This window comes from Eptesicus fuscus, chromosome 16, assembly GCF_027574615.1.
Source record: "Eptesicus fuscus isolate TK198812 chromosome 16, DD_ASM_mEF_20220401, whole genome shotgun sequence".
Taxonomy (NCBI): Eukaryota; Metazoa; Chordata; class Mammalia; order Chiroptera; family Vespertilionidae; genus Eptesicus; species Eptesicus fuscus.
The window spans coordinates 2,633,069-2,647,037 of record NC_072488.1 but is presented as its reverse complement, the minus strand read 5'-3'; the positions used below and the strand labels follow the sequence as shown (position 1 = coordinate 2,647,037).

The window sequence follows — 13,969 nt, the reverse complement described above, 5'->3', positions numbered from 1 at the left end:
AAAGCATGTAGACTGTCTCAGAGAAGGCGTTTGGGTTTTCATTGAGTGCTTGCCTAGGCAACATTTTGCTAGGCCTTAAAAGAGAGTATAAGACGATTTGACCTGATCCTTGCTCTTATCGTTTAAATGAAGAAACAGGATAGAAAATACATGAAATTATGTTTAACATAAAGTTAGTCTGGGTACAAAAACATGTAATGTAAATGCCACAGGAAATTAATGGATGAGCAGTTGAATGTAAGGTAAAATTTAGTCTCTTATTAATTGAATTCAAAGTACAATAACTATAGTTACTTACATTGTCACATTTTCCAGGCATATATATCAGTATATAATATAAATCATAAGTGATCGTGTTGAATTTGTTTTAGAGCTTAGCAATAAAATTATTTCAGTCTTCTGCATAGTGTTAGATGTCATCTGATTTAGTCCCTTAAGCTGGCATAGAAATCATGTGGTTATATTGCTACGCATTAATCAATTTTAATTTGTAATTTATATAACTTTATCTGAACATGCAATTACGCCCTTAAAATGTTTTCTCTTCAAAGAAAATGTGCAGTGTATCTATGACTAGGCCTCCTTCCAAAGGAAAACCAAAGGGTTCGATCTAGTACAGGTGTATCAGTGAGCATACAGAGCTGCTTCTCTTCTTGCAACTTTTCGGCTGCACTGTGCAAATGCATGAATTTAATCAGCAGGGCATTTGACTTTATAAACTAGAGGACATATATTTCCAATGAGAGATAACCTGGATTTTGTTTTGCATTGCATAACTTGCTTATACTGATCCCGCATTGTTATTATGTCCTAGATAATGAGCAATGGTAAATTCTGAAGGACAGAATTGATTTGTTTTGTGACTTTTATATTAAAATGTTGTTAAATTTCTCATTTTCTTAGAATTGTTATATTTACCCTCATATGTTTGTTTATAGAATCCAGACTGGAGGGGTGGCTCTCATTGCCTGTGAGAAACAACACTAAGAAGTTTGGGTGGGCTAGAAAGGTAATTAGCACTTTTCATGGTGGTTCTTCTGCTTTGCTTTTGGTTGGGTTAGCCACATACAGCCATTTCACTTTTGTAGGTATAAAGAACATAGAAGTAATATAACTAGAACATGCAGACACATAAAACTTTTTTGTACTGTCTGATTTGGAATGGCATGGTTTTATATATATTTGTAAAAAATAACTTTTATCATTAATATCTTGTTAATAATAAAATAGGTTTTGGTGCTTTTGCTTTTTTGGTGGGAAAACAACTCTGGATATGACAGAAAGACCCATTTATTTATTTTCCTCTGTTACTATGATTATTGATGTTATGTTCGTCTTTGAGGTGTCTTAGTTCATTGAGGCTTGTATAACAAAATACCGCAACGTGGTAGCTTATGAAAAACAGAAACTTATTTCTCACAGTTCTGGAGCTGCAAGTCCAGAGTGCCGGCCTGTTTGGGGTCTGGCCAAGTCCTTCTCTCAGGTTGCAGAGTTGCCGTTGTGTCCTCACGTGGTAGAAGGGCTGGGTCCTCTCTGGAACTCCATTAATCGCATTCATGAGGACTTGGCTCTCATGACCTAGTCCCCCTCCAGAGGCCCCTCCTCCTCATCCCATCCCATTAGGAGTTAGGGTTTAACATAGGGATTTGGGGGAACATAAACATTCAAACCATAGCAACAGGTTGGCTACCTGTGTTACTGGATCTTAAGCTGAATCAGTCCAAAAATATTTAAGTTCCTTTTCAGTTTGCTTATTTAAATTATATACAACTTTAATCATTATATATCAGCTTTAATCGGTGTTTAATTCTTCCCTTTTTAACAGTATGTGATCGTAAGCAGTAAGAAGATTCTTTTCTATGACAGCGAACAAGACAAAGAACATTCTAATCCGTATATGGTTTTAGATATAGAGTAAGTATTTTTATTAGAACATTTAGGAACTTCTTTTTTAAAGTATAAGAGAGTAACATGACTTTTTTTGTCAAGTTAGTGCATATATTAGTCACATGGTATGTCTATTTACTCATATAGTATAGCTGCTGCTGGACTATGGTTATATTTCTTATATTTGCTTCATGCACATAGATGGACGTCTGAGATATAAGTTAGCTAAGACATTTTTATTTCATGGGTTTTTACTAGTTGTTTTCTGAAATGAATTAAAAAGTTTTCTGACATTAAAATTTTCTCCAAATCTCAAGGAGTGATTGATGTAATAGAATTAGCAAGATGTTCTCTGACCTTCTAACATGGGTCAAAGTAGTCAGTTTTAACTTCTGACTAGTATAGGATAACTAATGTAATTTGATCTTTTGGTAATAGTTGATTTCTTTATTAAAAATCTTTTATAGCAAGTTGTTTCATGTCCGACCAGTTACACAGACAGATGTATATAGAGCAGATGCTAAAGAAATTCCAAGGATATTTCAGGTAAACATAGTTTTATTTTGTTTTTGGTTGTTGGTTTTTTTTTGTTTTTTTTTCTTTTCACCTTTAGAGATTCTAAGAGTGACGTGACATACCAAATTTTTTTATTCTTGGGCTATCTTCAGATTACCTTTCAATTTTAGTTCCATTTAAAGGTGGTTCATTCTTTTGTGATTTTCATGCTTGTTCTATTGAATATATATCTTCATTTCTCTCTCCATCTTACATTTTAAAGTCTGTAGTGTATTTCTATCATGTTTCTGGCCTTTGCTATTCTTTTGTTCAAGGTTGCTTATGACATTTTTTTAAGCATAAACTTTCTTCTTCTGTTGGTGGTTTTATGTTCAGCTCTCTAGGAAGTGAAAAAAGTTGCTTTTGAACCCAGTAGCCCTTTCCTTCTGATTTAAAGTAAAGCCTACTTCTTCTTTTTACTACTTCCATTTTAAAATAGGTCAGACCAGCCTTAGCCAGTTTGGCTCAGTGGATAGAGCATCAGCCTGTGGACCAGTGGGTCCCGGGTTTGATTCTAGTCAAGGGCACGTACCTTGGTTGCAGGCTCCTCCCCGGCCTGGGCCCTGATCAGGGCACGTGCAGGAGGCAACCAGTCGATGTGTATTTCTTTCACATCGATGTTTCTCTGCCTTTCCCTCTCTCTTCCACTCTCCCTAAAAATCAATAGAAAAATATCCTCGGTGAGGATTAACAACAACAAAAAATAAAATTTCTTAAAAAAAAAATTAGACCAAAAGTTAGTTATTGAGCTCCTTCTGTGTAAAAACCATTGTGTTTGGTGTACTATGGGGAAATTATTTTCTGGTGCTTAGCATGTTTATTTGGAGTATATCATACATCTTTTTCTTTTTTCTTCCTTAACTCTCCAAACACAAGTCTTTTCAGTTATAGCTGTGTTTACAGTTATCACCAGTTGTCTGTTTTTGAAAATCATAAAAGCATCAAGTCATATAATTGCCACATCTCTTCAGGTGATTATTTTGAATACTACCTCCCAGAAAAACTTTCTAACACAAATCACGTGCAAATTTACCTCTTGCTAGCCTGTTCTGATAAGACTGCTGAACATAGTAAGATATCATGGAGAAAAAAAGAGGCACCATTTGAACAGGAATGATTCTTTTGAAATTAACCAAAGTGACTGTATAATGACTTTTCTCATAAAAGCTCTTGATGAGACAGAACCTACTCATGTTTGAACGTCAGGTGCATTTTCTTCTTATTGAATAGCTTAGGTTAATTTTACTTTATTTATGCTATAAGAATTTACTATTTAAAAAATAGCTTATGTTTAGAAATCACTCATTGTACTTGTTGGTATTTATAGATTCTGTATGCCAATGAAGGAGAAAGTAAGAAGGAACAAGAATTTCCAGTGGAGCCAGTGGGAGAAAAGTCAAATTATATTTGCCACAAAGGACATGAATTTATTCCTACTCTCTATCATTTTCCAACCAACTGTGAGGCTTGTATGAAGCCATTGTGGCATATGTTCAAGCCTCCTCCTGCTTTGGAATGCCGTCGCTGCCATATTAAATGTCATAAAGACCACATGGACAAAAAGGAAGAGATTATAGCACCTTGCAAAGGTAAATAGTAAGTTACTTGCTCCATCAATATTTATGTTCATATCATTTTAAACACATTAATTTTTTTCAAATATTTTTTATAGTCTATTATGATATTTCAACGGCAAAGAATCTGTTGGTATTAGCAAACTCTACAGAAGAGCAGCAAAAGTGGGTTAGTCGGTTGGTGAAAAAGATACCTAAAAAGCCTCCAGCTCCAGACCCTTTTGCACGGTCATCTCCTAGAACTTCAATGAAGATACAACAGAACCAGTCTATTAGACGGCCAAGTCGACAGCTTGCCCCGAATAAACCAAGGTAATAGCTAAGAATGTGGTAAAGATGAAAGCGTTTTTAGAAATACTTTACTATTCATATTCAAACTACAGATTTTTCTAATTACAATTTTCTTTTCCTTGATTTTTTAATGAATTATGGAATACCAAATCTTTGAAACTATTTAAGCATGCATGTCTCATTCATTGATTTAGGTAAATGTAATATAAATTTATTTACTAAATCACACACATATATTACACTCAACCAAAAATATTTAAAGGGCTAATTTTTTGCCATGCTTAGGTATGTAATCATAGCATTCTAGGGTTGTACACTGAGTGGCCAGATTATTATGATCTCTGAACGCATAATAATCTGGCCACTCAGTGTATATCCTATATAATAAAAGGCTAATATGCAAATTGTCCCCTCGACCAGGAGTTCCACCAGCAGGCAGACCGGCCAACCACCCATGTCCCCTCCCCCTGGCCAGGCTGGCCAGACCCCACCCATGCACGAATTTATGCACCGGGCCTCTAATATACAAACATTGAGTGGCCAGATTATTATGCGTTCAGAGATGATCATAATCTGGCCACTCAGTGTATAAGCACATTGACCAATTTCATGCTTTAGTAGACAGGATGCACACACAGATCTCCAAGTGTCAGGTACACCCATTGTGTTTAATATTGCAAACTTCTTAAACCTCTCATGTTAGATGACTTGGGAGGTAGGACTGAAATCTTCATTCAAATTTCTAAGTTTAAAACAATAATTTGTCTTTTACTTAAAGGGCAATATAGATCAGCTTTAAAAATGCAGATATTAACATGGGTGAAGTGAACATTCCTTGTAATTGAGGTGAAGTTGGGAATATGGTGTAAGTTCAGAGAGGATCATTAATGCACAAAAATATTTGGGGGAAACATTTTTGTACAGCAACATTATAGTAATGTAGTTCTTTATTCAGAATAAACCATATCCTGTCTTACTAGATACAGCATTTATCAATGTTGCTATTTATTAAAGTGAACATGAAGATTTGGTTAGCTAAAGGGTACACTTAGATCAGGTATCTAATTTCAGGTGTCCTTTTTGTTCCCTAACACGGGACCTTCAGGGTATGAATGATGATGTTCATTGGCTGTGTTATCAGAACTCTTTCATTCTAACCACAAACATCTTACATGAGACTTTTCTTGAAACTAATATCACAAGGAAATAATTTAGAATGACAAAGGTAGAATTGGTGTTTCAGCAGTGAAAATGTTGAATTTTTATGTGAGGTATGCTAAAAATATTACAAAATTAGTGATTATATGATAGTAATTAAGCTGAAGAAACTTAAAGAATTCAGAGATGCTCAAGGTCATTTCCATGTGCCATGTAGCAAACATCTAAAAATGATTAAATTTCTAGTATTAATATTATAGAACTATTAGTGCATAAATGGCATTTTAATACTTTATATCGTGTTCCACAGCTTTTGAGGTGCTTCCATATATAATTTAACTATGTATTCTTTTATTTGATTTTTAAAATACTCTTGTGGGGTAGATTTGGTATTATCTTTTTCTTTTTTAATTATTTTATTGATTTCAGAGAGGAAGGGAGAGGGAGGAGAGAGAGAGAAACATCAATGATGAGAGAGAGTCATTGATCGGCTGCCTCCTGTGCTTCCCACACTGGGATCAAGCCTGCAACTGAGGCATGTGCCCTGATGGGGAATTGAACTGTGACCTCCTGGTTTATAGGTCGGCACTCAACCACTGAGCCATGCCAGGTGGGTGGTATTATCTTTCTTTATGATTTAGACTCTAGAAGGACAAATAATTCGTTTAGTTTCAGGACTGTAGGAGCAGTAGTCTTTTTTTATATTTTTTATTCTTTTGTCCTGTTGGACAAGTTCATGCTGTCACTACATATGATAACACATAGAATTAATTTATATAAAGAAGCAATTTTCAGACAAAATGAGGCATACTTCGCTTCCATAACCATTTCTTGTTCACTCAGTTTCCTTCTCCCCCTAACTCAGCATCATGGTCTTTGTAAAAGCACCTGTACTTTTGATTTTTGTTGCTTTTTGTTTTGTTTTAGTTCTGGCCCTGCCCTTCGAATCATTCTTCATTGATTTTTTAATACATTTTGCATAGCCAACAGTAAGTAGGGATTTCTTTCTCTCACAACTATGCATGTAGATAAAACTAATAGCAAAACTATAATATGCATAGGGTGTTTTGTGAAAAAGTTTTAATCTAATATACTCTGACATTTTAAATGTAAAGATGGGCACATTTAAAATATGATTTTGTTTTTTATTATGCCTCTGCAACAATATTTCCATTGCTTTTAACATCTATGCCTCCATTGCTTCATTAACTCATAAAATTGTATATGTTTTGTCTTATGTGAATAACCATACAGTTTGCACTCAGTTTTTGGGTGTCACATTTTAAGAGTAGCACAAATTGGAGGGTGTACAGAAGAGAATAACTGAGGTAGTAGTGGTTCGTTTGTAGCAAGGAAGAAATTAAGGATAGTCTTCTGAAGAAATTATTTGTAAGGATGGGAGATCATAAATAGCAATGAAGATTTATTTATTTATCTTCATGTAGCAAGGAAGAAATTAAGGATAGTCTTCTGAAGAAATTATTTGTAAGGATGGGAGATCATAAATAGCAATGAAGATTTATTTATTTATTTATTTATTTATTTATTTATTTATTAAATAACGTATTTTTTAAAATATATTTTATTGATTTTTACAGAGAGGAAGGGAGAGGGATAGAGAGTTAGAAACATCGATGAGAGAGAAACATCGATCAGCTGCCTCCTGCACACCCTCCTACTGGGGATGTGCCCACAACCAAGGTACATGCCCTTGACCGGTATCGAACCTGGGACCATTCAGTCCACAGGCCGATGCTCTATCCACTGAGCCAAACCAGTTAGGGCAGCAACGAAGATTTAGAACAAGAACCGAGCAGAGAGGCACATTTTTAACTTTGGAAGGGAAAGCTATCAGACAGTCAGAGTTTTAAACTGGGAAGAAGAGGGTTCATAAACTGTTGACCTGATTGAGATGCTGCGTGGCAACACGGTTAGCGTGCCGGCTCCTCCGTCTGTTGTATGTGCAGCACGGCTCCAGGGGCGAGTCAAGCACTGATAGATGGCCTTTAATGTTCTACTGACTTACAGCACATTCCTGGAGAAAGGTGGGCGATCGGTTAAAAGGTCATCTAAGAAACTTAGGGACAGAATTCCTGGTGTATAGCAGCAGTAATTTCATATCTAGCTCTTTATTTGTATTTATTTAATAATAGTCTTAGCACTACTCAGTGTAGCTATACTTTAATTTATATGGTGTCTTTTTTAAAACAAATGTTTGGCTTTGTTAGATACCATCATACACTAAAACAAAATACCCATAAATACATCCAATTTTTTTTTTTTAAGATTTTTTAAATTACTTTTGGAGAGAAGAGATGGAAAGGGAGAGAGAGAGAGAGACATGTGAGAGTAAGACATCAGTCAGCTGCCTCCTGCATGTGCCCTACCAGGGATCAAGCCCACAACCCTGACTGGGACTAGAAACGGCAACCTTTTGGTGCACCGGATGACACTCAACCCATCCACACCAGCCAGGGCACAACTAATTTTATTTTTTAACTTCTTTTTCAGTGTTTGTACCATTACATTTTCCCCTGTGGCTTCTGTGGCATTCCTGGTTCTGATCCTCCTCTTTGCAGCACTTCCCTTTTTTCTGTGGTGAATTGTTTTAAAGTAATAATTAAATGGGTGTTAGCTGTTGTTGTTAGTAATACTAGTAGCCCGTTTGCACGAAGATTCGTGCAATAGACCTTCATTCACCTGGCTGCCTGCACCAGTTTTCTGCCTGCACCGGGGACCCAGGCCTTGGCTGTGGCCACCGCCTTCTACCTTCTTTCAGGGTCCCAGCACCGGCAGAAAACTGGTGCAGGTGAAAACTGCACCCTAGCGTCCCTGTGACCCGATCGCAGGAGCGAGCCGACCCCCCAGGTCGGAGCAGGCACACCCGGCTGGCGCCCAAGGCCCGGAAAGCCCCGGGCGGCTTTCCGGGCCTTGGGCTCCGCCCGCACCCCAGCGTCCCTGCGACCGGATCGGCTCGCTCCTGTGATTGGAGCAGGCGCTTCCCTGCAACGGTTTCCTGGTGGGCGTGGTTGATGGGCGTGGCTTGGTTGGTGGGCATGGCTTGGGCGTAGCGAAGGTGCGGTCAATTTGCATATTTGTCTATTATAAGGTAATATTTTTGAGGGCATGTTATATGCCAGGTACTCTTCTTGAACTGTACTAATTATCCTCAGAACCAACCTGTGTGTCAGCCATTAATTTCTCCGCTTCACGATGAGAGACTGACACACGGAAGCATTGTGTGCCTGAGGTCACCGGCTAAGTGCAGAGCCAAGAGTTCAGATGGAAGTCTCGTTCCCAGTGCCACGTCTCAGCTGGAATGCTCCACTGCTTCAGGCACTTGAGGAGAAATAAATTGACAGCTTATAGACGTACAAAAATGCTATTCCGGAGAAATGTTTCCTTGGTCATTTTGAATTAAAAGTAAAATACTGTGTTGGAAAATTAGGAAATTTGTGAGTAAAGTGATAACTTCTGATGAAGATAGTCTGGGGAGATTCTAATTTGTTTGAGTTCCAGACACAAATTACTGGTCTCTGCTGAGGACCATTTCTCTTTAATTGGTTTTCTTTTAAAGATCTTTTTTTCTTAAATTTATTGGGGTGACATTGGTTAATAGGCTCATATAGGTTTCAAGTGTAGATTTATATGATGCAAGGTCTATATATTGCACTGTGTGTCCACCATCCAAAATCAAATCTTCCATCACCATATATTAGGTCTTCTTCACGCCACCAAAGATCTTTTGTTAAAAATGCAACATTTAGCCCTAACCGGTTTGGCTCAGTGGATAGAGCGTCGGCCTGTGGACTGAAGGGTCCCGGGTTCGGTTCTGGTCAAGGGCATATACCTTGGTTGCAAGCACATCCCCAGTGGTGGGTGTGCAGGAGACAGCTGATTGATGTTTCTCTCTCATCGATGTTTCTAACTCTCTATCCCTCTCCCTTCCTCTCTGTAAAAAAATCAATAAAATATATATTTTTTAAAAATGCAGTATTTAAGCCTTAAAGAAAAGTATAAAGCAAGAACTCAAAAAATTCTCTTCCAGTTTTATGAAGTAAGGCATTGCAAACACAGTTTAAACTAGGAGTGGAGGGAACTATTATGTCATTATTACCTTTTTTTCCCCCATTTCTAAATATCAGAAAATTAAAAGTAATTTTTTGGGGAAAGCGAATAAGGTTATATACAATTTGAAATGTCAAAAAATAAAACACACCATAAATAAATTAGAAGAAATAATGTATCTAATCTTAGATTGGAGAATTTTCTAAGAATAAAAACAAAGAAAAAAGGAAGTTAAAAATTGACTAACCAAAAATAAAGCCTTGTAAATTTTAAAAACATCTATTTGCATTTATATATATCCATATATATATGGATAGTTCTCAAAGAAATCATGAACAAAAAGGAGGTTGCCTCTTCCCAATATAAAAATTAGTGAGGAATATGCAGGCATTGCCATAAAGATGAAAAAGTGCAACCTGGTTATTAAGCGAAGAAATTTAAATTAAAATGTTAAAATCATTTTCACCTGCCAAACTGGTATGGGTTAAGAAACTTAGTATTGGCAGTGTGTGAAGAAATGGGCACTCTCATGTTCTGCTAGCAGAACACAGAATTAACTATACCCTTTCTGAAGTAGTCTTTGGCAGTAAGTTTCACAGGCCTGAAGTGATTGATTAATTAAATGAATGAGAGAGACAATTAAACAGATACTTACAGTAAGTTTAAATGTTTATCAGATTCATTAATGTTATGGAGGCCAAAGGAAAGTGTGGAGAATTTTGCCTGAAGGCATCAAGAAAGATGTCCAAAAAATGGAGTATCGGTAATTTTCCAGGAAAAGAAATTCCAGGCACAATGTGATGTGCAGAGGGACTAGATTGTCAGAATTCCTTAGAGTTTGTGGTCTTTTATTGAGTGGTAGGGAATGGTGCTGGAGAGGAAGCGCTGAGCCAGGTTGAAAGGAACCATGTACGTTTTGCTGTAGGAGTTTATCTTTTGTTCTTCAGATTGAAGTCTTCCAACAAGAGGTTGGTATGTTTAGACTTGATGAGGTCCTGCCCTGAAGAGCTGACAGTGGGAGAAACCAGGCTAAAGAAAGATTTCTTAAGTTGAAATAACAAGAATTAGATGACTGGGAGGGGGTGAGGGAGAGGTTTTAAGGGAAGTGCTTGTCATGCATTGCTCCAAGAACTAGTGATTAGACTTTTAAAATTTGAGAGGTACACACTTCAGATGTTTGGAAGGATTTAAAGTGCAGGTTTCTCATAAAATAGCTAAAATTGGGTGGACACCCAGGAAGGCCCACTGATCTCAATCTCCCGAGCGGGAGAGTTGAAACCATAGCTAAAAGTTATTTTCTGCGTAAGCCTAGAAAAGTTAGTATGTGTTAGGTTGTGATACCTGTTAAATGAGTAATTATATCTGAGTTTGTATATTTTTTCAGATATGATTCTGCATTCAGCCCATTTTTTTAATAGAGTAATTTGAGTTGGTTTGTTTACTTTTAAATTAGGGTAATCATCCATCAACCTGCTCTGTCAGTGATTCTCAGAGCCAACCAGCTGCATCAGTATTTACCTCGGGATTTTACTTAAAATGCAAATATTTGCCTTCCTTTTGTTCAGTCCAATTATATCAGAATCTCCTGGGATATATCCTGGGAACATCCTACCTAATAATCGACAAATATACAAATTGACCGTACCTTCGCTATGCCCGTGATTGGCCAGGAGGCGCGGGGGGGCGGGACTCAGGGTGGCCGGGGTGGCTGATTGGGCGGCTCGAGCTCAGCGTCTGCGCCATGGCTGTGCTGCGGCACAGAAGGGGCCTCTGGGGCAGCGAGATCACGTCCCACCACGGACCATCAAAAGCGGGGGAGCTGGGTGCCTGTCCGCTCAGGCACCAGGCCTTTCAGAAGCCTTTGCCGCACCAGAGGCTTCTGAAAGGCCTGGTGCACCAGCGGACAGATACCCAGCTCCCCTGTGATCGAAAGCAAAAGCGTGGGAGCTGGGTGCCTCTCCACTCAGGCACCAGGCCTTTCAGAAGCCTTCGCCGCGCCAGAGGCTTCTGAAAGGCCTGGTGCACCAGCGGACAGGCACCCAGCTCCCCCGTGATCGAAAGCGAAAGCGTAAGCGTGTAGGGGACCCTACACGTGCGTGATTCAATCATGCACTGGGCCTCTAGTACATTATAAATAGCATTGGGAAAATCACATATACTAAAATTTAAGAACCCAGGACAGTGATCACAGATGGGACTTCAGGGACCAGATGAGTTCCTTGACATAAGTTGATGCATGAACAAAAGCTATTCCTATTTTTAAAATAAAGATGATTGCACTGTTTTAGATTATTGGATTGGGTTGGAAAGAAGACCACATGTACCTCTGCTGTAAGTCCATTTTCTTTAGCCAAGATGAGTTGCTAATGCTGCTTATATACCTGTGGATTTTCCCTCGTCTAGTTTTTCATGGAGCGCATAACTGTTGGTGACCCATTGAGCAAGTAGGGTCCTGCTGGAATGGAGAAAGCTACATTCTGAATACTACTACTTCCTATCTTTGTCTTCAGTTCTCTGGTATTCTGGAAAACATACCTGGCCAACATGATTATATGCATCTATATATATAAAAGCCTAAGCGACCGTTACAGCCGAACAACCGGTCGACCAGTCACTATGATGCACACTGACCACCAGGGGGCAGACACTCAATGCAGGAACTGCCCCCTGATGGTCAGTGTGCTTCCACAGTCAACCTCCTGTGCTGGCCAACCTCCCGTGGTCCCTCCCCCCCGGCTAAGGCTCCAGGCCCTGGAGAATCTGGGTCCGGGAAGCCTGTAGGAGGAGAGCAACCCTGATGGAGACAGAGTAGCAGCTCGGAGGGTGCAGAAGGGGCAAGGCAGCAGCCTAACTGCAAAGACGTAAAGTAAGCACCACCACCATCTTACCTCTGCCACCGCACTGTGCACACGCACCGCTTGCCCTTCTGCCCCCATCAGCCACTTCTAGCTCAGCCCCATGCCTTTCCGGGCTCCCAACTGCTGATTGGCTAGTGCTCCTACGGCGTTGTGCCACCATGAGCTGAAGTCAGCTCCCTATCATGATTGGGGGCAGAGCCCTGAAAAAATGTGTGGCTTAGGTAGGAGAGACAACCTGTCTGTCTGTCAGCCACTCCGCCCCGGGGAGAGAGAGGCGGCCTGAGTGCAGGCAGCGAAGTAGAGCTGTATTTCCACCTCAGAGCATAGCTGGTGTTCAGGCCGTTTTGGGGCGCTCTGTCTGTGGTCTTTGCGTGCCGCTACCTCAGCACATCTACACAGCTAGATCAGGGCCTGCTGGCCAACCTCCTGCGGTCCTTCCCCCGGCCAGCAGGTCCTGATCGACTCCCTCCCCTGTACAAATTCGTGCACCGGGCCTCTAGTTTATATATAAAAGAAAGAAGATTTCCTGGCTGTTTCCATCTTAATCATGTTATTGATGTAGGGAAAGTAAACATGCTCATGCACATTCAAAGTGTGATTTCTAGGTCATAGTTTATGAAACTGTTGTTCCTAAAGAGTATTCTTAGAGTATAAATTTGCAAACCTCCCATTACAGATTGCTTGATTTGGCATTTAAAGACTGGGATTGGTCATTTGATGATGTTGATGGTGGTGATGATGATGACGATGTTTTTGATTTCTGAAGAAATAAATGGGGTAAATCAAAAAGTGAAAAATGAGTTATTTTAGTCCTTTCAAGTAGTGCATGCTGTTTGCACTGGGTTTTCATTATTTTTTTGCTACTTTTGAAATTTTATTAATTTTTTAATAGTATATATTTGAAAAGTAGTTTTCAAGAAAGTTCCTAACTAAAATTTTTATGTTAAATAGAAAAGTGAAATGCTATGTTCAGATTCTTTTTTGGCTATATACTTTTCAATACAATTGGAATTATAATTTTTATCTTAGGAACAAAACATGTAGAAATAACAAAAGGAACTAAATATGGTACTTTCTGTTTATTCCAAAGAAGCCATATTCAGAGAAGTACAATTTACAGTGTTTTCAAGTTCCTACAAATGTATTAGTTTGTGAACATAGCATGAGGTTCTTTTCTCCCTCCATCCTCTCTTACCTCCCTGCCTTCCTCCTCTTTCCTTCTAACTGCAAGAATTGAAACCGTTAGAACTTTGTAAGTCTAATAAGTGCTGTGAAATAGTTGTTTCTGATCTGGGCTGCTTTGTGATGCTGTGAAATGTTTGCTCTTTGGAAATGTAATGTTTCTCTTGCTGAAGGATGTCAATGATATGGTGTGAGAGTTCTTATGCTTTTAGAAAATGTAAAAAAAAAAATGGTTAATAGTGGCTGGAGTAGATTCGAGTGAAAATATAACCTCCTGAGTTAAATGTTTTGCATGGGATGGATTTTTAAAAAGGTCTATCTTAATCTAAGTAAGCACATTGCAAAACATACTTAAATCATGTAATACTGGGGATCTGTTTATAACCAGGATATACA

At 38.7% G+C, this 13,969-nt stretch overlaps 1 protein-coding gene across 1 annotated transcript in view; it reads left to right on the top strand.

Moving 5' to 3' along the window:
• ROCK2 (Rho associated coiled-coil containing protein kinase 2) overlaps positions 1 to 13,969 on the top strand; it is an 89,712-nt gene that overhangs the window by 72,123 nt on the left and 3,620 nt on the right. Inside the window, exons 28-33 of the mRNA XM_028140382.2 lie at positions 939 to 1,009; positions 1,826 to 1,914; positions 2,355 to 2,433; positions 3,770 to 4,031; positions 4,115 to 4,328; positions 13,068 to 13,168. Of these exons, the coding sequence (XP_027996183.1) occupies positions 939 to 1,009; positions 1,826 to 1,914; positions 2,355 to 2,433; positions 3,770 to 4,031; positions 4,115 to 4,328; positions 13,068 to 13,155 (803 nt within the window). The 3' untranslated portion in view covers positions 13,156 to 13,168. The remainder of the gene's footprint in view (positions 1 to 938; positions 1,010 to 1,825; positions 1,915 to 2,354; positions 2,434 to 3,769; positions 4,032 to 4,114; positions 4,329 to 13,067; positions 13,169 to 13,969) is intronic.